Source organism: Panulirus ornatus, chromosome 30 (genome assembly GCF_036320965.1).
Source record: "Panulirus ornatus isolate Po-2019 chromosome 30, ASM3632096v1, whole genome shotgun sequence".
In the NCBI taxonomy this organism is placed as follows: Eukaryota; Metazoa; Arthropoda; class Malacostraca; order Decapoda; family Palinuridae; genus Panulirus; species Panulirus ornatus.
This window is the reverse complement of record NC_092253.1, coordinates 9296364-9318541: the sequence shown is the minus strand read 5'-3', so window position 1 is coordinate 9318541 and position 22178 is coordinate 9296364. Positions and strand designations below refer to the sequence as shown.

At 38.1% G+C, this 22178-nt stretch overlaps 1 protein-coding gene across 4 annotated transcripts in view; it reads right to left on the bottom strand.

Moving 5' to 3' along the window:
• LOC139758397 (uncharacterized) overlaps positions 1–22178 on the bottom strand; it is a 135936-nt gene that overhangs the window by 102378 nt on the left and 11380 nt on the right. For all 4 annotated transcript variants that reach the window (XM_071679751.1, XM_071679752.1, XM_071679753.1 and 1 more), the window contains exons 2-9: positions 21152–21256; positions 19858–19980; positions 19153–19269; positions 13864–13974; positions 5705–5833; positions 4979–5098; positions 2370–2504; positions 1655–1771 (exon numbers count right to left, since the gene is read on the bottom strand). In XM_071679751.1, coding sequence (XP_071535852.1) covers positions 1655–1771; positions 2370–2504; positions 4979–5098; positions 5705–5833; positions 13864–13974; positions 19153–19269; positions 19858–19980; positions 21152–21256 — 957 coding nt within the window. The remainder of the gene's footprint in view (positions 1–1654; positions 1772–2369; positions 2505–4978; positions 5099–5704; positions 5834–13863; positions 13975–19152; positions 19270–19857; positions 19981–21151; positions 21257–22178) is intronic.

Sequence of the window (22178 nt, the reverse complement as noted above, 5' to 3'; positions counted from 1 at the left end):
ATCTTGTGCATGCCTTTCACCCTCCTGCATGTTCAGGCCCCGATCACACAAAATCTTTTTCACTCTATCTTTCCACCTCCAATTTGGTCTCCCACTTCTCCTCGTTCCCTCCACCTCTGACACATATATCCTCTTGGTCAATCTTTCCTCACTCATTCTTTCCATGTGCCCAAACCATTTCAAAACACCCTCTTCTGCTCTCTCAACCACGCTCTTTTTATTTCCACACATCTCTCTTACCCTTACGTTACTTACTCGATCAAACCACCTCACACCACACATTGTCCTCAAACATCTCATTTCCAGCACATCCATCCTCCTGCGCACAACTCTATCCATAGCCCACGCCTCGCAACCATACAACATTGTTGGAACCACTATTCCTTCAAACATACCCATTTTTGCTTTCCGAGATAATGTTCTCGACTTCTACACATTCTTCAAGGCTCCCAGGATTTTCGCCCCCTTCCCCACCCTATGATCCACTTCCGCTTCCATGGTTCCATCCGCTGCCAGATCCACTCCCAGATATCTAAAACACTTTACTTCCTCCAGTTTTTCTCCATTCAAACTTACCTCCCAATTGACTTGACCCTCAACCCTACTGTGCCTAATAACCTTGCTCTTATTCACATTTACTCTTAACTTTCTTCTTTCACACACTTTACCAAACTCAGTCACTAGCTTCTGCAGTTTCTCACATGAATCAGCCACCAGCGCTGTATCATCAGTGAACAACAACTGACTCACTTCCCAAGCTCTCTCATCCCCAACAGACTTCATACTTGCCCCTCTTTCCAAAACTCTTGCATTCACCTCCCTAACAACCCCATCCATAAACAAATTATACAACCATGGAGACATCACACACCCCTGCCGCAAACCTACATTCACCGAGAACCAATCACTTTCCTCTCTTCCTACACGTACACATGCCTTACATCCTCGATAAAAACTTTTTACTGCTTCTAACAACTTGCCTCCCACACCATATATTCTTAATACCTTCCACAGAGCATCTCTATCAACTCTATCATATGTCTTCTCCAGATCCATAAATGCTACATACAAATCCATTTGCTTTTCTAAGTGTTTCTCACATACATTCTTCAAAGCAAACACCTGATCCACACATCCTCTACCACTTCTGAAACCACACTGCTCTTCCCCAATCTGATGCTCTGTACATGCCTTCACCCTCTCAATCAATACCCTCCCATATAATTTACCAGGAATACTCAACAAACTTATACCTCTGTAATTTGAGCACTCACTCTTATCCCCTTTGCCTTTGTACAATGGCACTATGCACGCATTCTGCCAATCCTCAGGCACCTCACCATGAGTCATACATACATTAAATAACCTTACCAACCAGTCAATAACACAGTCACCCCCTTTTTTAATAAATTCCACTGCAATACCATCCAAACCTGCTGCCTTGCCGGCTTTCATCTTCCGCAAAGGGAAGAGGTACTGGAGATATAGATAGATAGGTAGATAGCTGTGCTGTGAATGAATGCTTCATTATGAATATTACAAATGACCAAATCCATAACAGAGAATAAAATATGGGAAATTCTGGAAACCTTACACCCCTGTATAATACAGGATACAAGACTAACAAAGACTAACAAAGGCATTATAAACTTACAACATATTCTTTTGGTGCACAATGATGAACCACCAGCACATTTGCACCAGTTACAGTCATCAACCTTCCACATAGAATTGCCCTCACAAGATGGCGTCCCAGGTTCTGGGTTATACCCTGTTGATGAACAAGGCAGAGAAATCTTACATGACAGTTTACACATTTATGTGGGCCTAAGAAAAATGAGCAAAATCAAATAAAAAAACTACAGTCTTTTTTTCAGCCCATAAATTTGGCAAAAAGTGATTTCCCTCTTAAAGTGATTACCATGGCCAGACAAACTTACTGGATTGATTAAGTGCTTTGATGAAGGTATTCAATAATCAATGAAAACAAATTTAATAAATCAGTCATACTTTACAATTAACATTTGTCAAAGCCAATGCTACCATGATTCATTTCAAAACTACAGTGAAAGCACAATGACTACTTATAAAAATAAGCAATACAGACATTTCATTGGTCAGAACATTAACAAGCCATTTAAAATTCCAACAGCCAAGTGGATTGCTATTATGGGTATATCTTTATCAAATATATTTATGTTCCCCAAATCTCAGGCTGTGTATTGCACTTAGATGATCACAGATGTTATCCCTATGTCTTATGTATTTGATATCTATACAGTTGTTCATCAGTTCCAATGAAGTCAATGGCCCTGAAGAATATTTGACAACAGTTGCACAAAAGCAAAGAGATGAAGAGGCCAACATACCTGGCAAGCAACCCCTTAATGTACATAAGCTGGTTCCATTACCAACACAATTACACCAGTTGCAATCCAACTTCCAACGGGATCCTGGCACACATACAGCATCATCAGGGAGGTTTGCAAGGACATCTCGCTCCTCTGAAAGTATAATGGCATCATGAGGCAGGAACCCCAAGACTACTTCTATGGGGCTCCTGCAGCTTCAAGGCTACACTTTGCGCAAGAACATGGAAATGCTGGACTTCTTTAGAGCAAGAACATCCTTGCCAAGACTGTCCAACTTTCCTTTCATTCCTGATACTGCCCACGGTGACTTCTCCAATGCAGTGTGACCACATGCTGATGGACTACAGTAGCACCTTTCTCTTTTTCAAAATTTTTACTACGGGGATTAGCTCAACAAATCATTAAGAGCAAGACCATAAAATGAATTAAATAGTTTCTAACTAACTGAAAGTTGAAAGGAGAAAATGGAACCATGTCTGAAGATGGTCTATCTGAGGCATCACATGGAAAATGGAACCATGTCTGAAGATGGTGTATCAGAGGCATCACATGGAAATTGGAACCATGTTTGAAGGTCAATCAGAGGCATCCCATGGAAAAATGAATGGCATTAGCCTCAATAATCTTTATGATAATGACATCAGACACAGACAGCAAAGTAAAAGAAAGCACAGCATAAGGCTTTCCTGATGACACCAAAATGAAATGATTGGATTAAAAGCAGATTAAAAGTCAGAAGATACACCTGCACAGTGCCAAAAGTGAATGTTCAAATTACAGGCATAGGTATAATCTGTATACTTGATAAGTTGTAAAGAATGGTGATGACTGAGAGGGTGATGGCATGCACAGAGCTGATGCTCAGGAGTTGTAGAGGAAGTGGCCAGCTTTTTGAGAGCCACAGTAACCTTAAAAATATTTAGAAGGTACTCCTAGGGCGGAAGTAAGTGGTTTTAGGGCATTACATATGACAGCTAGAGAAAGGATGTGGGAGAAAGAGGCATTTTCTTAAGTCTGCTCCTGGTGCTACCTCGTGAAGTGAGTGAGTGAGTGTCAGTAAACTTTAGAGATAATATGATGTCTTGGAAGGAGATTAACAGTAAGTGAAAAACAAGAGATTAAATGGGAACATCGGTGAAGGGAGCAAATGGGAAAGTGGTTACAGTATTCTGCTACTCCTGAGGCACTTCATCTTGGGTTTTGGCATATAAATGTTAAAAAAGCTAAACCAATCAATCTCTCACACTCTTGCTCTCTGTCTTTACAAACTCATCTACTTTGAGAGCTCAATACAAAAGGTATTTTATTGTATGTAACACCAATGCAAGTTTTGCAGATCTGACAATGTTACGGGCAAAGTCTTACATCAATACAGGTTGAGTATCCCTATTACGGAATGCCTGGGACCAGAAGTGTTTTGGATTTTGGATTTTTTGGATATATGTGGAAAACAGGATGGTATGAAATAAATTGGGTTAGAGTTGAGACATACTTCAATGTCTCTATTTGTTCAATGGTCTTTTTCATGAGATACTGATTCCAGCATTCGGCAAACTGTGTTCCTCAGCAAATGAAGGTCACCTGGTCAAATGCACTGGCGTGTCACTCTCTGATTAGGTCACTTGCCCTGCTGCCTTCGCCTGTTTGAAGTGATCTCTGCTACCTGATGAGAACAGCAGATGAACCCAGACTTGTGTTAACATTGATCTTCATCCCTTCCTCTAGGTAAGTTCTCACACTATCACTAAACAGTTTGTCATTTGTCTGTAGTTGCATTGGCGTTGACTGATTAGTGATAGTGTGAGAGCTTACCTAGAGGAAGGGATTAAAAACAACATTAACACAAAGTCTGGGCTCATCTACTGGTCACATAAGGCAGCGGAGATCGCTGTGAACGGGTGGAGGAAGCAGAACAAGCGATCCAATCAGAGAGCAACATGCCAAGGCATCCGACTGGATGACCATCACTTGCTGGGAACATGGTTCTGCCAAATGCTGGAGTCAGTATCTCCTGAGGAAGACCACTGAACAGTCGAAACATTGGGGTATGTTTCACATACAGCTTAAGCACATAGCCTGAAAGTAATGTATACAATATCTTTAATAATTTTTTGCATGAAACAAAGTTTATGTAACACTGTAACATCAGAAAACTAAGGTGTCACAATGTCAGCTGCCCATGTAGGCAATTTGTGGTTGTTTGGCATTACCTTCATTCCTGACCCTGAATTTACATGCTACTGATAAGCAATCATTTTCTTATACTTATCCACACAGAGCAGGAAATAAGCATAAAACACAGAGCAATGCACATAGGTCTGGTGGTGATGATGGTTTGTAACAAACTGTTGCCAACGAAGCATCATAGCCCATCAACTTATAATGTCATGTTGCCACTCAAAAAGATTCAACTTTTGGAGCATTTCAGATTTTGGATTTTCGGATTTGGATGCTCAACCTGTGTATAATTCCTGACACATGTAACTTCAAAAGACTTTGCATCTTGAGTTTGAACACTGTGCACACAATAACCCACTAAGAGAATTACTACAGTAACACATTTTAAACTCTGATAATACTGAAAGTGAAAAATTATATAAACTTACGACGACACATTCTTTTGGTACAAGCTTGAACTCCATTTCGACAAGTGCACCAATTGCAGTCATCCATCTTCCACCTAGAACCGCTATCACATGTTGGCTCCCCAGCTTCTGGCTCAAACCCTGTTGATGAAATGGCAATAGAAATGGTCAAATAGTTTTGTGACTGTTCCTATACTATCATAAATAGGTAACATATACCATACTCTGACTTTAACACTAAATCTGGCAAAAACTGTTCACCTCCCTCTCCAAGAATACATTGCTGGGAAGCCATACTCACACTTTTAGCAAGTATTTCTAATCAAAAGAGCACAGAAGAATTCAATAAACAAAACTCATTTTCAAACGGGCAAAAAAGGGGAAACAAGACAAACATGTAGTTGTCCTCCCTGACTTCATGATTGCATGCTTAAGTCTGATCTTTATATTATCCAAAATCTTTTTTATTGAAATCATTTCTAAGACTTTTTTGGAAATACAACATAAAGGTATAAAAACAAGGGGTTTAATGAAATCTTGTATAAAATATAAATTACTACAGAAAATTAGAAACAACAAGACTAAGCTCTTTCATAAAAATCACACAACTTTTGCATTTCTGTACCAAATTAACCTTAATCAACAATATGGAAGAAAAAAATGTCTGCAGTCTATAGTATCTATATAGCCATTCATTAATACTCTAGCAAAAATACACTACTAATAGAAGTGGACTAAATAACATACCTGGTACACAAGCCATTAATGAGCAAATTGGTATTCCAGTTTCTGTACATGAACACCAGTTACAGTCATTCATCCAGCGGGACCCTGGCAAGCATTCGGCATTGTCTGGAAGCTTCTGCTCCTCTACCTCTGGAAGTATGAAGGAATGGTACAGAGAATTCATGTACATATAAAAAAAAAAATTTTTGAGAGGTCGGGGCCTGAACATACAAGAGGGTAAAAGGCGTGCAAGGAACAGAGTGAATTGGAATGATGTGGTATACCGGGGTCCATGTGCTGTCAATGATTGAACCAGGGCATGTGAAGTGTCAGAGGTAAATCATGCAAAGTTTTGTGGGGCCAGGATGTGGAAAGGGAGCTGTGGTTTCGGTGCATTACACATGACAGCTAGAGACTGAGTGTGAATGAATGTGGCCTTTGCTGTCTTTTCCTAGCACTACCTCGCGCACATGCGGTTGGAGGGGGTTTTCTTTTCATGAGTGGAGGGGTGGCAATGGGAATGAATAAGGGAAGACAGTATGAATTATGTACATGTGTATATATGCATATGTCTGTGTGTGTATATATATGTATACGTTGAGATGTATAGGTATGTATATGTGCGTGTGTGGACGTGTATGTATATACATGTATATGTGGGTGGGTTGGGCCATTCTTTTGTCTGTTTCCTTGCACTACCTCGCTAACGCGGGAGACAGCGACAAAGTATAATAAAATGAATAAATATACACATGTACATAATTTATACTTGCTGCCTTTATTCGTTCCTGTTGCCACCCCGCCACACATGAAATGTATATGTATGTATACACTGAAATGTATAGGTATGTATATGTGCATGTGTGAGCATTTATGTGAATACATGTATATACATGGGCTGGGCCATTCTTTCGTCTGTTTCCTTGCGCTACCTCGCTGGCGCGGGTGAAGGTGACAAATTATAATAAAAAAAAATACATTTATATTTTTGCAATAATAATACAGCAATCTGTCAAGTTGGTAAGTGGAACATAAACCACTTTGATGAGTTCTGGGAGGGTAAATAGCACAAAATGTCTGACAAGACAAGGTTAGATATCAAAAATTTGAGGAAAACAACCATAAAGGAAACACTAAAAAAAAAGTGTAATAACAGGCAAGAGTGGCAATCAACAAAAGAAATGTGGGGGACAGGTAAAAGAAAGTGTAACAACATGGACGGATGGACACAATGCAAGGAAGAGAACAAGTAAACCTGTTCTCAATTACTGTTAGTAAGGCTAAAGGTAGGAACAGTAAAACTGGAATATACAAAAGAAGATAATCCAAGCACAGAGCTGAATCATAATTTTTGAATTAACACTGATGGAATGAGTAACTTAGAAAAGAAATGTGATGGTGGACCTGTTGAATGAATACATGAAAATGGAGAAAATATCCGACTGGTGTCCTATGAATAAGAAAGTGAACTTCCCTGATTTTGCAAAAGCATCTGACAAGGCACACCACAGTATTTAGCTTGATATAACAGTAAAACAGCATAAAAGGTAAATGTTAAAGGTAAAGTATTATGAAATCGCATTTAAAAATCATTACAAACACTTCTCAGGCACAACGTATATCATTTATAGATGTGATATGACAGAAATAAGAAACAAACGACAGTAAGAGAGTATTATACTGGTGAGCTAAACAGTGGTAAACAGATAAGAGTGAAGAGAAGTCTTAATGAACAAACACCATGCAACTGTATGATACTGAATACTGAAGATCGCTGGAGAGGAGGTATAGGATAAAACCATTTAGTGGGTATTGAAAATTGTCTAAACAGAAATGAACATAAAAGATGAGATAATAATTAGCTCTGAATGAAGTATTAAATGAGAATCTGAATATTCTATCACAAAAAAATTTGGAAATATGTGGGAAAAGCTCTAAATGCAATAATTCAAATATCAGAGGAAAAATGAGCTGAGAAAGAAGCTTGCAACAAAAAATGGACTGACATTATGGAAATTCATTGCTGTAAAAAGGTGGTATAAGTAAAAATAATGACAAAAGTACAAATCATGTAATGATAGGAAAAGTAAGATAGATAAAAGGTAGTAAAAAGAAAGAAAAGGGTTTCAAAGTTGAAAAAGGGAGCAGCGCTTTGGATGGGAGTTACACAGAAGTAAAAACAGAAGCAAAGCAGGTACCAAAAGCAGTAAAGATGACATAAAAGTAAGAGAGATTTGGATAGAAGAAGGCAGTACAAAAGAAGCAAAGGTTTGTAAATAGTAGAAGAATGAGGATGGAAAAATATTTGGGAAGAAAATGAATCAGCACCTCAATGGGAAAAGTACATATTGGAATAGATACACCAATAAAAGAATGAATGTCTGTGCTGTTCAGTGATCCCCAACCTAGAAAGCATGAGATGCATTTCAAGGAGCAAAAGGAATATTGCCGTTGGCCTGTTTTGTGTAAACATAACACTGCTTTGGTACAAAAGGTTTGCTCAAAGCTGAATTATTTTGGCAATAACAATATAAAAATATGAAATAAACAGATCTATTTTCATTTAAAAAAGTCATCAACAAGACAGGGTATGCAATGACTTACACTGAGGCAAAGAGGGTACATCATAAGAAAAAGGTGTAGTTTGAAGAGGGAACAATAGAAATGTGAAGAGCAAACTTATCAGAGTTTCAACAGATGTGTTGAAGGTGAATGGAGATATAAAGAAGAGGGAAGGACTATTCAGAACAGATAACTGTTGGAAATGTAGATAATGCCAAGCAAGCATGCTTGGTTTGGTTGGGAAGATGGTAGATTTTTCAAATTGAAAGTTTACAGAAATAGTGATAAATTATGGAGAGTATAATAATAATAATAATAATAATAATAATAATAACAACAATAATAATAATAATAATAATAATAATAATAACAATGATAATAATAATAATAATAACAATGATAATAATAATAATAATAATAATAATAATAATAATAATAATAATAATAAATAATAATAATAATAATAACTACAGACTGAATGTGTGCGAATGTGGCCTATTTTTTGCCTGTTTTCCTGGCACTACCTTGCTGACATGGGGTGATGATACTGTTTCCTGTGGGGTTGGTTGGCACCAGGAATGAATGATGGCAAGTATGAATATATACATGTGTATATATGTATGTTTGTGTATGTGTATATGTTGATATGTATATGTATGTGTGTGTGTGTATATGTATGTACATAAGTAGATGGTCTTTCTTCATCTGTTTCCCAGCACTACATCACTGACATAGGAAAAGGTGATCAAGTACGATAATAATGATAATAATAATAATAATAATAATAATAATAATAATAATAATAATAATAACAATAAAAATAATATCCATAATAACAATAATAATAATAATCCTCCCCTCCTTGTATTAACTTTCTAAAATGGGAAACAGAAAGTCGAGAACATTATCTCGGAAAGCAAAAATGGGTATGTTTGAAGGAATAGTGGTTCCAACAATGTTGTATGGTTGCGAGGCGTGGGCTATGGATAGAGTTGTGCACAGGAGGATGGATGTGCTGGAAATGAGATGTTTGAGGACAATGTGAGGTGTGAGGTGGTTTGATCGAGTGAGTAATGTAAGGGTAAGAGAGATGTGTGGAAATAAAAAGAGCGTGGTTGAGAGAGCAGAAGAGGGTGTTTTGAAGTGGTTTGGGCACATGGAGAGAATGAGTGAGGAAAGATTGACCAAGAGGATATATGTGTCGGAGGTGGAGGGAACGAGGAGAAGAGGGAGACCAAATTGGGGGTGGAAAGATGGAGTGAAAAAGATTTTGTGTGATCGGGGCCTGAACATGCAGGAGGGTGAAAGGAGGGCAAGGAATAGAGTGAATTGGAGCGATGTGGTATACCGGGGTTGACGTGCTGTCAGTGGATTGAATCAAGGCATGTGAAGCGTCTGGGGTAAACCATGGAAAGCTGTGTAGGTATGTATATTTGCGTGTGTGGACGTATGTATATACATGTGTATGGGGGGGGGTTGGGCCATTTCTTTCGTCTGTTTCCTTGCGCTACCTCGCAAACGCGGGAGACAGCGACAAAGTATAATGAAAAATAATATAAAAATAATAAAAATGATAATAATAATAATGATAAGTTGCTAGTGAAAATGAAAAAGGTGTATAAGTATTACCTGTAGGGAAGGAGAACAAGTGTTTGAAAGATAATCAAGAGAATGTGGCAGGAGGTCAAGTGAAAGGTGTAGAAGAAAAAAACAGCAAATGAGGAATGGGGTTGGAGAGTATCGGCTGGCAAACTTCTAGGGAATAAGAAATGTTTTGGAAAGAGGTATATGTAAGGACAACTAGAAGCATCAGAGAAAAGCAGATAAGGATCTGGTAACAAGAAAAGATGAGGTGAAGAGGGGATGGAGCATTTTGGAGGACTGCTGAATGTGTTAGATGATATAGTGGCAGATGTGGGGTACTTGATATGTGGAAGTATACAGATCAATAGAAGCATAACATGTGGTATGGTGAAAGGTAAAGAAGGTGTGAAAGCTTTGCATAAGGTAAAGTGTGGCAAACCAACTGGAATGGACAGAAGAGCAGTTGCATTTCTAAAGAACTGAAATCACATTGTTGCTGATTGGTTAATTAGGTTTTTCAGTATAAGTAGGGCTGAAGGTGAGGTGCTTGAGAACTTAAGGAATGCCTGTAGATTAATTGTAGATTTCAAAGAATCTTCCACAACAAAGACATGTTTTGGCTATGCCAAGGAACTCCATTTCTCATTTTCTACTCTCAAAGAAATTGCTTAATTCTCTCCAGTTTCCATAGTAATATAGTCTTTCAAAGTCTAATTTCATCTCATCTTTTATTGTACTCATAAACCATATATATGAACTAAAATATTACATCATACCCTTTTTCTAACTGATATGTTATATACTGTATTTTCAAGTTCCATGTTACTGAGTGTAATGATACGATCTAAAAATGGTGGTGCTTCAGCCCTTCTGAATCTTGTGTGCTCAGTATACACTCAAAGAACCTGTATCTCCATAACACCACTTCCATGAGAAGCTAAGTTCTCCTGGTTGTCCTTTCCTCTGGATTCATCCAGTTCTTGTTTTTTGCCATTTGCCTGGTTCTTTCTTTCTCTCTCAACATGATTAGAATCAGTCCCAGATGAACGAGAATAGAAAACTATGTAATGCAAGTGGCAGTTGAAAAGAACAGTCTTATTAATCACGAGGGCATGTAGTAAGAGCTTCACACTAGCCATGCGAGGATGGCAAAATCTTGCTGCAAGAATTTATAGGTAGTATTGTACTCTTTCTCTCCCTATCTTTGGTTTGTCGCTTCATACACACACTCCTTTAAACTATTCCCTTTTTGCAATTGCAAGATTAATTGCCTGCATTAGCACCTCTTGGTCACACATCTCTACATCAAATTTAATCCTCTATGATCTTCTCTTAGAGTCTGGGCCGTATACCCCGATTCATCTAACTTCTTTTACTTCTTCACCTACATTTGTGAAGTCTATAGCAATGAGTGGCTATCTAATATGCTCCCCTTCTCTGGCTTCCCTTTTCTCCATCATTCAAATAATGGTTTTCTCTCAGCCCAAAGATCATCATGGATTTACTTATGTTTGATGACCTTCATTTGTATAACTTCCCTCACTTATGTAGTACCAACATTTCTATTAACTCCTGTAGTCATACCTATGTCCCCCTTCTTTATAACAGTATCTATAAACAGCCTTTTCATCAAATTACTACTATCTTGCATAATTTGAGTCCTTTTTATGTCTCGTCCATTGCTTGACACACTTCCCGACTGTCCTGTCTCTGCATAACTTGGGTTCTCCATAACTTTAAAACATTTTGGTTCGCCTATCTAATTCAGGATTCACAGATTCTGCTCCTCTTTACTGAACTCTGCTTTGTGGCATTACTCAGATTGATCTTGTTCTTGCCCCTCCTTCCCTTCATTGTGTACTGGTCTGCCTGCCTTCCTGTTCCATCTTCTGCCTATCCTGGAAGACCCATTTTTTAAGTGGACCCAAGTTATGAGCATCTTCCAGTTATGTTTGTTTGGCAGTCATGCTCCATTGTAAGCATTAATCAGTTTGTCTACTTCCTCTATCGTTATTTGTTATTTTTCCTAGTCCCATACAATATTCTCTAATATCTCTACCATGTCCTCTTGGTGGCACATTCTAAGTATAGACTTTTTAACTGCAGCCATAATGTGGCTGGTACTAGCTGTCAAGTTCCCCCTCCCCAACTGGCATCTTCATTCTCACCTGAAAATCCCACAAAATCATCCAACATTCAAATCAGCTTAAAACATCCTGGTATCATCAATCAGCTCACTCTCATCCAAAAACTCTCTCCTTCAGTCTACTTTACCTTTGTCTTAGGAATATCTCTGGAGTTTCCTTTTCCTTTCTTCTACTCACATTTGTGATGATCTGTTATTGAGATTAGGGATACGCTGTCTTGAGGTATGGCAATGGGTTCAGCCTAGCATAAAATGGCTGAAAAAGTTATCCTTCTTGCTCTGGCCTATGGTACCGTACTTGCCAGGTTTTTGCAGTGCAAGGAGCCTTACTACATACTTCTATGATAAGGGACGAAGTTTTTGCAGTTACCAGTTTCTGTTAAATAGCTCTTCTTTTCAACTTACAGTTTCTTTCCTCTGTGTTTAACAGTTTATCTTTCTCTCTATATAAGTGATACCTATTCCTTCCTGAAATTCTCATCAAGGAGGTGACCACAGGAAAACAGTCTCCACTTATCGCTGTCCTTATATGCCTCCCTCACATGCACTATTCAATGGATTTTTCCATTTCACCCCCTCCAGTGCTCTTCTGCTATATGTTTCCATATCAATGGTGGTCTTCTCACTCAAACCCCTTTAATCACATTATCATACAATCTCCCTGTCTTGCATTCTTTCCATAAGCCCAAATCACCTTATATCACATTTCACCCACTTTACAATTCCATCTCATACACCCTTTCATACCTTTCCTCATTCCATCTAGTCAAACCACATGCTCCTCTCAAACAGTTCATTTCTTCAGCTTGGATTCTTGACCACAGTGATTCATTCCATGTCCATGTTTCAGTTGCATAGGTCAGGGTTGGGAGGACTATGCTTTCCCTTAATCCTTTCTTCACCTCTAGCCTTCATCACTCTATTATGGGATACAATGACTCTTCTACCCTGTACAATTCTCTATCTTACCTCTCCTTCCATATCACTAAACTTACCCAAGATACCTCCCAAATACGTAAATCCTGTCTTTTTCCCTCCATACCTATGACACAGTTTAGCACACCTTTTACTCTCACTCTATGGGGCCTTGCACATTCTACAATTTCACTCTTGTTCCCTTTCAAACATCATTACTTTACTTTTACTCACATTTACCTTCAACTGCCTATGCTTACACACATCATAAAACACATTCAAAACCTTCTATAACTCCTCTTCCCTCTCAGCAAACAACACAGCATCATTCTCAAACAGGCATGTCACTAGCCACGACACCTCACTACCAGTCAATCTCTGCACCCTCTTTCCCTAGTTTTGCTTTCATCACTCCTATCACTCCCATGGTGACATCACAGAGACCTGCCTCACAACCACATGTATGGTGAAACTTTCACTCAACTCTCCATCCACTCCTCACATGCATTTACACCTCTAAAACAGACATTCACACCATCCATCAGTTTACCCTCTACCTCATATCCTTAACAGTGTTCCATAATGACAGGAATACATATCTGTATATGTGTGCATGCACTTGTACCTAACAGTACAGCACTATAATTCTGAATGATCTGCTCATTTGTCACTTCAATCATAAAAATCTAATGCAAGTGAGTTCATGCACTGATACATAAGAGTGCATTACCCTACTCCTATATGATCAGCTTATGTGTCACTATAATCATGAACATTTACTATGTGTATGCTCATGCATTTATGCTAGATAGTGCAATGCCCTATCCCTTATTTGTTACTTCACCAAGGGTGACTTTTCTCTCATGACAACCACAGACAGCCAAAGTCTATAACCCCTTGTACATGCAGAATAGGTTTATACACTCATGCATGAACATTTGTAGTAATGAGAGAATATTACCAAACTACTAACCTGGTAAGCAACTCATCAGGGTACAAATCTCCATGCCATTGCTACATCTGCAAGTATTGCAGTCCTTGTTGTAGGTAGTACCCTCCACACACTGGGCCTGGTCTTGTTTAGCTATGAATAGAAAGGCGCAAGGCTAGATTTTTACCAGTACATAGCTAGGTTATGAGTAACATGTTATGCCATCACATCATGTGGCCATCCAAATCTCAACCACTGTAAAACAAAAATCTGCATTTTCCAATGAAGAGTATCTTTATCAGCTTGTTCTAAAGCAATCATCAATCACTGTTATTGTTTTTCATTAACATATACATGCATACATCATATCATTATCATATAACCCTAGGACCCACTCCTCAGTAATCCAGGGGCTCCTACAGCTATCCCTCGAGGCAAGGGCAAAATGAATACCTCCCAGGTACTCTTTATGTGTCAAAGAAGGTGACTGAAGAGAGCTGGAAACCCTTCCCTGCAAATATTTCTAATTTTCAAAAGTTGTAACTGAAGAAGCCAGTAGAGGAGTGCTCATCCTCTTCTACGTGTCAGGCTCGGATGTAAGTAACGCAGGACTCCCTTTTCAGTGAACCAATGGTTCCTGCAGTTCCAAACCTGCACATCTGGTAGCTAGGGCAAGATAAACTCCTTTGAAATGTGAAGTTCTTTGATGAGACCATACAGCCTCGACAAAGGTGACTTTTCACTTGCAGTAGAACCTTAAGTAGACGGAGTCCAATAACATTTATAACATTATCATGCAGTCCCTAAAACTCCTTTCACAAAAAAGGTCTCAGGACTATAACTCCAGGACCCCTTATCTAGGGGCTCCTGCATCTTTGAGGCTGAACTACAGGGAAAGGGTGACTACACTTAAAGGAAAATTTCTTTAGCACAACTACATTATCCTTCATCATCTAATAATGACACAGCCTTACCAAATGTGAATTTTCATTTGGAGTGAAACCTCAAGTATGTGTAGTCTAGCGACATCAACATGTGATGATATGGCCTCAGTGAAGATGACTTTCCACTACCAGTGCATGAGCCTTATAAAAGATATAAGGGACTCCTGGGGCTGAGGCTAGAAAATGGATGTGAAGCAGATGTGGCCTTTCTTCATATGCTTCCTGGTGCTACCTTGCTAACACAGGGGGTGACAATGCTGTTTCCGGTGGGATGAGGTGGCGCCGGGAATGGATAAAGGCGAGCAAGTGAGAATATGTACATGTGTATATATATATATCCCTGGGGATAAGGGAGAAAGAATACTTCCCATGTATTCCCTGCATGTCATAGAAGGCGACTAAAAGGGAAGGGAGCAGGGGGCTGGAAATCGTCTCCTCTCATTTTTTTTTTTTAATTTTCCAAGGGAGGGAAGGGAGGGGGGGGCAGGTGAGGATGTTCCCTTAGTGGCCCAGTCCTCTGTTCTTAACGCTACCTCGCTAACGCAGGAAATGGCGAATAGTATGAAAAAAAAAATATATATATATATATATATATCATTTTACTTAATTATTGTTTCCTATGTCAGCGAGGTAGCACCAGGAAACGGACGAAGAATGGCTCATTCACTCATATGCACATATATATACATAAATGCCCATACATGCACATATACATACATATAAATACACATACACAGACTTAAATATACATATATATATATATATATATATATATATATACACATATGTACATATTCATACTTGCTTGCCTTCATCCATTCCTGGTGCTATCCCAACCCACAGGAAACATCATTGCTGCTCTCTGTGATAAAGTTCTTTCTTTCCACTCATTCTTCATTGCTCCCAGAATCTTCACCCCCTCCCCCACCCTATGACTCACTTCTACTTTGATGGTTCCATTCTCTACTAAGTTCCACTCCCAGATATCTAGAACACTTCACCTCCTCTAACTGTTCTCCATTTAAATTTACATCCCAAATAACTTGTCTCTCAACCCTACTGAACCTAATGACGTTGCTCTTATTCACATTTACTCTCAACTTCCTCCTTTCACACACTTTTCCAAACTCAGTCACTAACCTCTGAAGTTTCTCACTTGAATCAGCCACTAGAGCTGTATCATCAGCGAACAATTACTGACACACTTCCCATGCCCTCTCATCCCCTACAGACTGCATTTTTGCCCCTCTCTCTAAAACTTGCATTTACCTCCCAAACCATCCCATCCATAAACAAATTAACAACTATGGGAACATCACACGCCCCTGCTAAAGTCCGACCTTCACTGGGAACCAATCACTCTCTTCTCTTTCTAATCTTACACATGCCTTACATCCTAGGTAAAACCTTTTCACTGCTTCTAGCAGCTTACTTCCCACACCATTTACTCTTAAGACCTTCCACAAAGCATCTCTATCAACCCTATCATATGCCTTCTCCAGATCCATAAATGCTACATACAAATCCATTTGTTTTCCTAAGTATTTCTCATATACATTCTTCAAAGTAAGCACCTGATCCACACATCCTATACCACTTATGAAACCACACTGCTCCTCCCCAATCTGATGCTCTGTATATGCCTTTACCCTCTCAATCAATACCCTCCCATATAACTTCCCAGGAATACTCAACAAAGTTATGCCTCTCTGGGGATAGGGGAGAAAGAGAGAATACTGCTCAAGCATTCCCTGCATGTCATAGAAGGTGACTAAGAGAGGTGGGAGCAGGTGGCTGGAAATCCTCCTTTCTTGTATTAATTTCCAAATATAAGAAGAGAGCAAAGAGCCAAGTGAGGAAATTTGCCTGTAACATTCTGTCATCTGCTCCTGATGCTACCCTGCTCATGCGGGAAACAGTGAGCAAGTAAGAATATATTATCTATTTATCTATCTATAATATCCCTGGGGATAGGGGAGAAAGAATACTTCCCACGTATTCCCTGCAACTAAAAGGGGAGGGAGTGGGGGCTGGAAATCCTCCCCTCTCGATTTTGATTTTCCAAAAGAAGGAACAAAGAAGGGGGCCAAGTGAGGATATTCCCTCTAAGGCTCAGTCCTCTGTTCTTAACGTACCTCACTGATGTGGGAAATGGCGAGTATGTAAAAAAAAATATATACATATATATAAAATCATTGACAAAAAATTTAAAAAGTGCAGCTGGGGTACTTTATTCTGCAGCACACGTGATTCCATTTAGTTTTAATTCTAATGATTATTTCGGCATCTGTTGGGTAGGAACCGTAGTTCTTGATGACAAAACTTCACCCACCTATTTCTCCAAGTCCAGCCACAGAATAATTAGAGAGTGCTAGATCATGACCTACACTTTCAGAGAAAATGGAAAGGTTACCATGGTATAGTAAAAAGCAGGTTCTCACAGTGCTTTTTTAAGTCATCAAACTTTATGGTGTCATTATCACATCAATCTTCATTAGATATTCACTGTAATGGAAGTGGGTGCAATCTTATGTTCACATTAATCTCATACTTTTGCTGGTCTTTTTATAGACTGCTGTTTCTGTTGTTGCAGCTGTAAGAGATCCAATTGGTCAGATTACTTCATGAAACAGTAGTAAGGGAAATTAGGATGTGAAAGACGAGGTTGCTTAACAATATCTGCTTATATGCCATTAACTATATATATATATATAAAGAACACTAACGAGAGAGTTCTAAATAGTACAATAAACAATCAAAATTACAAGACTAATGATAGCAAGCAAAATTATGAAATATTTACCTTCTATTCTAACATGATCTTATGTAATTTCTAAATCATAACTGATATGCAGCTCATGGCACATCTGATCTCACCATTTAATAATACTCATGAAATTTACTTACAATACACAATTTCATTATCTTACAATCATTTTTCACGGAACATTTTAGCCATTAAATCATTTCTATTTCATTGAGTGGGAGAGTTTGGATAGATGATTAGTTAGGTTAACTCTGTCAATGTAGCTGCCACAGTCTGTCTGCTAAGCAAGCCATCTGGGTGCACACTTCCCTGCTGTTGTTACGGAAGCATGCATTGTTGTCCTCGTTGTGACTAATTCTCTTCTCTCGGAGCTATGAAGGGAAACATGCATGGTTAAACTGTTGTAATCATGCAGAACTATAACAAGTGGTATTACCTCCACTACATGTCACCATCCTCCATAAATGATTACTAAAAACTATGGATATGCAACAGTCACTCTGTCAAAAACCTTCTTCACATGGGTCAAGGTATCAAGCAGAGCACCATTACTCCTCTTGATCAACACAGATGACTTATCTGTAGGTATGGACTCCTACCTGAATATGTTTGCAGATGATGATAAGGTTGCAAGGAGAGTGAAAAGTGAGGAGAGCTGCATCTTCTTACAATGGGACCTAAACAGATTTCAAAGTTGGTCTGATTTATGTTTGATGAAATCTAACCAAAGAATGTGTAAAGTAATGCTATTGAGACAGATTAATAGGAGGCCTCAACATGATTATCATCTAACAGCAACTTGGCTTCAGAACTGTGTGAAAAGGGCTTGGGAGCAATCATTGTCCCTAACCTCTTGCCAAAGTCTCACATTGTGAGAACAGTTAAGGAGACAAACTATCTTCTACGAAATATCAGAATAGCTTTCAAGAATATGGATAAGGAAATAATTAGCAAGCTGTTCTACCCAAAGTTTTGCAAGTTATTAAAGATATATACCACCTGAAAACCAATGAATCAAATTTTTTTCTTCATTCTTTCATTCTTGATTGCCGTTTCCATGCTAGAAAGGCAGCACCAGGAAAAGATGAAGAAAGGCCCCATATGCCCATATCCACTCTCTGGCTATCATACATAATGCAATGAAACCACATCTCCCCATCCACAACACCAAAGGTCAAAAGTACAGTGTAAAACGCATTGCCTGTAAGATGATCACCTTTCTGTGGCATTTACTTAAAAGGAAAAAACTGTAATGGCTACTAGAATACTTATTAAACGTCCACAAAAGAATCAATATGAAATATATATCTCTAGAGAACTTTACTTATGTATTTTCATTCCAAAGTTTTGAAAGTTATGGGAGCTAATCACAAAATGAAAACCAATAAATTCAGTAATTCTTTATACATAAATACAAGGCAAGTCCTCTAATAATCATAAAAATCATAATCAGGAGAAACTGTAAACATGTAATGAGTAGAGTTTTGCTTCGTGAATCTTGACATAATATAACTTTAATATACTCAAATGCTGAATTTCAACATATTATATGCAAAAACCTATTCAAATAAACTTTATTAAATGTATCAGAATCAGAAAGAGGGAGCATTATCTACTTACGACACATCTTTTTGGTACAACCAGGGACACCACTGCGACAATGGCACCAATTACAGTCATCAAATGTCCACCCAGAATTTCCCAAGCACACTGGTTCCCCTGCTTCTTCCACATAATCTGTTGAAGATGGCTATATAAACAGGTGTTATATAGTCAAACACTTTTAGGAATAATTTCCATCTTAGCAAAGATATGACAAGAATCTGTCTTTCCTCTCTGTGTGACCAAAGGACAGGATGAATTCTTTCAATTCATTCAACACTTTCATAAAACATTTCTAATAATAATAACAATAATAATAATTAATATCAATAATGAGTAACCATAAAATTCCTTACAGTAAACTCTTATTTCAATAATAAAGCCCCCCAAAATGAAAAGAAGATATCGCCCTCAACTCAGAAATAACTACATGCTATTCCTTAGCTTTAATCTATTCCCAAAACTATTCTTAGAAGTAAAGTATAAAGCAATATTAATGTTAGAAATATAATCCCCTGTATAATCTGTAAGCTACTAAAGGAATTCTGCATGAAAAAGACTAAGCCAATCTGAAAATACCAACAATTATGTAGGTTACTTTTGTATATCTTTTTCTCTACTCTTAACCAACAAAACGATGGCAAACAATCCTGGGACATTTTAGAGAGAGAGAGAGAGAGAGAGAGAGAGAGAGAGAGAGAGAGAGAGAGAGAGAGATCATACCTGGCAAACAAGCTTTCTTTGAGCAAATGCCTATTCCGGTTTCAGTACAGGAACACCAATTACACTTGTCCTTCCACCGGGATCCTGGCAAGCATTTACCATTTGGTGGAATTTCTGGTTTTTCTGGAAATATGAAAACATGTTATAAAGAGTTAACCTCATCCATTTCATTTACATGTAATAAAAGAGGAAAATAAGTGTGTTGAAGTAATGTTACTTTAATGGTAAGTTTAAGGGGGGGGATATTGGGAAATATTTAAGAAGACAAGTTTGAATGTCAAAAATCTGAGTGAAACCAATTCAAATGGAAACACTGAAAGAAAAAGTTTGATAGCAAGTTGGTGTAGAGACTGACAGAAGAGATAAGAGGAACTGAGTAGACAAAGATGTAATTCTAGATGAAGGTAAAGGAAAACACTGCATGGGAGAAAAGAAACTCATCTGTTTTGAGATAATTGTGAGTATGACTGGGGAAAAAAAAAAGGTAAAGGGGCGAAGCAAACTTTCTACATTAACAGTGAAGAAATGTGTTACTCATAACAGAAAAATGTTTGAGGACCTGGTTACAGAATGCAACAAAATGCTAGAAATGTCAGAAATTGCATCCCACTTAGGATGCAACAGGGCTAAACTACAGAATTAAAGTTAATAAAGTTGCAATACACATCATAATGACAAATGTATATGTAGAAAGTATCATGGATTTGTAAAAAGACAAGAAAAAACATCACAAACTCTCCATATATAATCACTCAAGTGTGCGTGTGTTGTAGTACAAGTGACTCTTAAACAACGGACATCAAAATAATGGTCAAGAGATCCAAGAATGAAGGGAACTCCCAATAGAGGATTGTATACAAAGTAAATGAGGAGATTCTGATACAGACAAGAAAAGACAAAATTTTTGTCCATAAGTAAAAGTGCTAATGATGAACATAGTCATACATAGATTACTTTCTAAGATGCAAATCATATGGCAGTGTGGTCATTATGGATTACAGATTACATTAGGTAACAGTACAGATAAATGGGAAGATTTATGGTGGGGTACATATGTGTAAGTCAGATATTTCCCAAGAAAATAATGGAAAAAAAAGAACAGTCTTTGCACCTCTTGCTGATTTAAATGAAAAATGTGCTAAATTATGAGAAATGAGAACTAGAGAATGCAATGAGTGAATGCCCAATAAGAGAAAAGCTCTAGATGGCAGTGTTCATGTGCATGTGTGTAGGTGTCTTAAGCCACAGTCACAAAATATCTGTCATAATAAGAGAATATTACCATGCTACTAACCTACTGAGCAATCCATCTGGGTGCATATCTCAACGCCCTTGTCACAGTAGCAAGTATTGCAATCAGTGTTGCTGTAAGTACCATGGTCGCACTGGCCTTGCTGAGCTTTAAATAGAAAGAAGCTTAGTTTGAATCATCAGTGCAGAGTTAAGTTATGAATGACAAGTCACTCTCACAAATGGTACCCATATGAGTGTGCTAATTTCAACTACTCTCAACCTTAAATGCTTAAACAAGGCAAACCAAACCAACTAATCTCAACCTGAAATGCTTAAACATCCTATCATTACAATTTAAACTAAATATCTAAATATATCAGTCAAATATAACATGGCTTTCATTCTTCATATCTGCATTTACATTGTGAATAAGTGAAAAAATAAAACTACATTACTTTAATTTGCAATATTTGTGTAGGCCATAAACCTTTAAAAATTCACATTTCACTTGGCCTCAAGTTCATAAGTAAGATCTTTTCTAGTATGCGAATACAGTCAATAGCTACCTGAGCAGGAGTTAAATTTCTTAATGACTCCATTCAGCATTACCTCCATATTGTGGAATGTCTGCTTTGCCTTACAATATTTCTCTGGTAAAACACATACTGATTGAGTTTCCAAAAGAAAACATGAAGCTTAAAATGTCTCGTAAGTAAACCTCAGCAGGAGGGCACTGGCTTAGAAAAAATATGCGAATCGGGACACCTGTTGTGTAACAGTTCTTTGTTCCTGAGTATGACACATTCACGGGCCTGCCCTGGGCCGAACAAATAGGTTCAAATCCTGGGTATGGTAGTTGGTCCACAGTCAACCCAGCTGTTCATCCATTCCTACGAGTTGGATGATATATATATATATTTTTTTTTTCATACTATTCGCCATTTCCCGCGATAGCGAGGTAGCGTTAAGAACAGAGGACTGGGCCTTTGAGGGAATATCCTCACCTGGCCCCCTTCTCTGTTCCTTCTTTTTGGGAAAAAAAAAAAATGTTATAATTTCTTTATAACATTAATGGGATGGCCTTGATA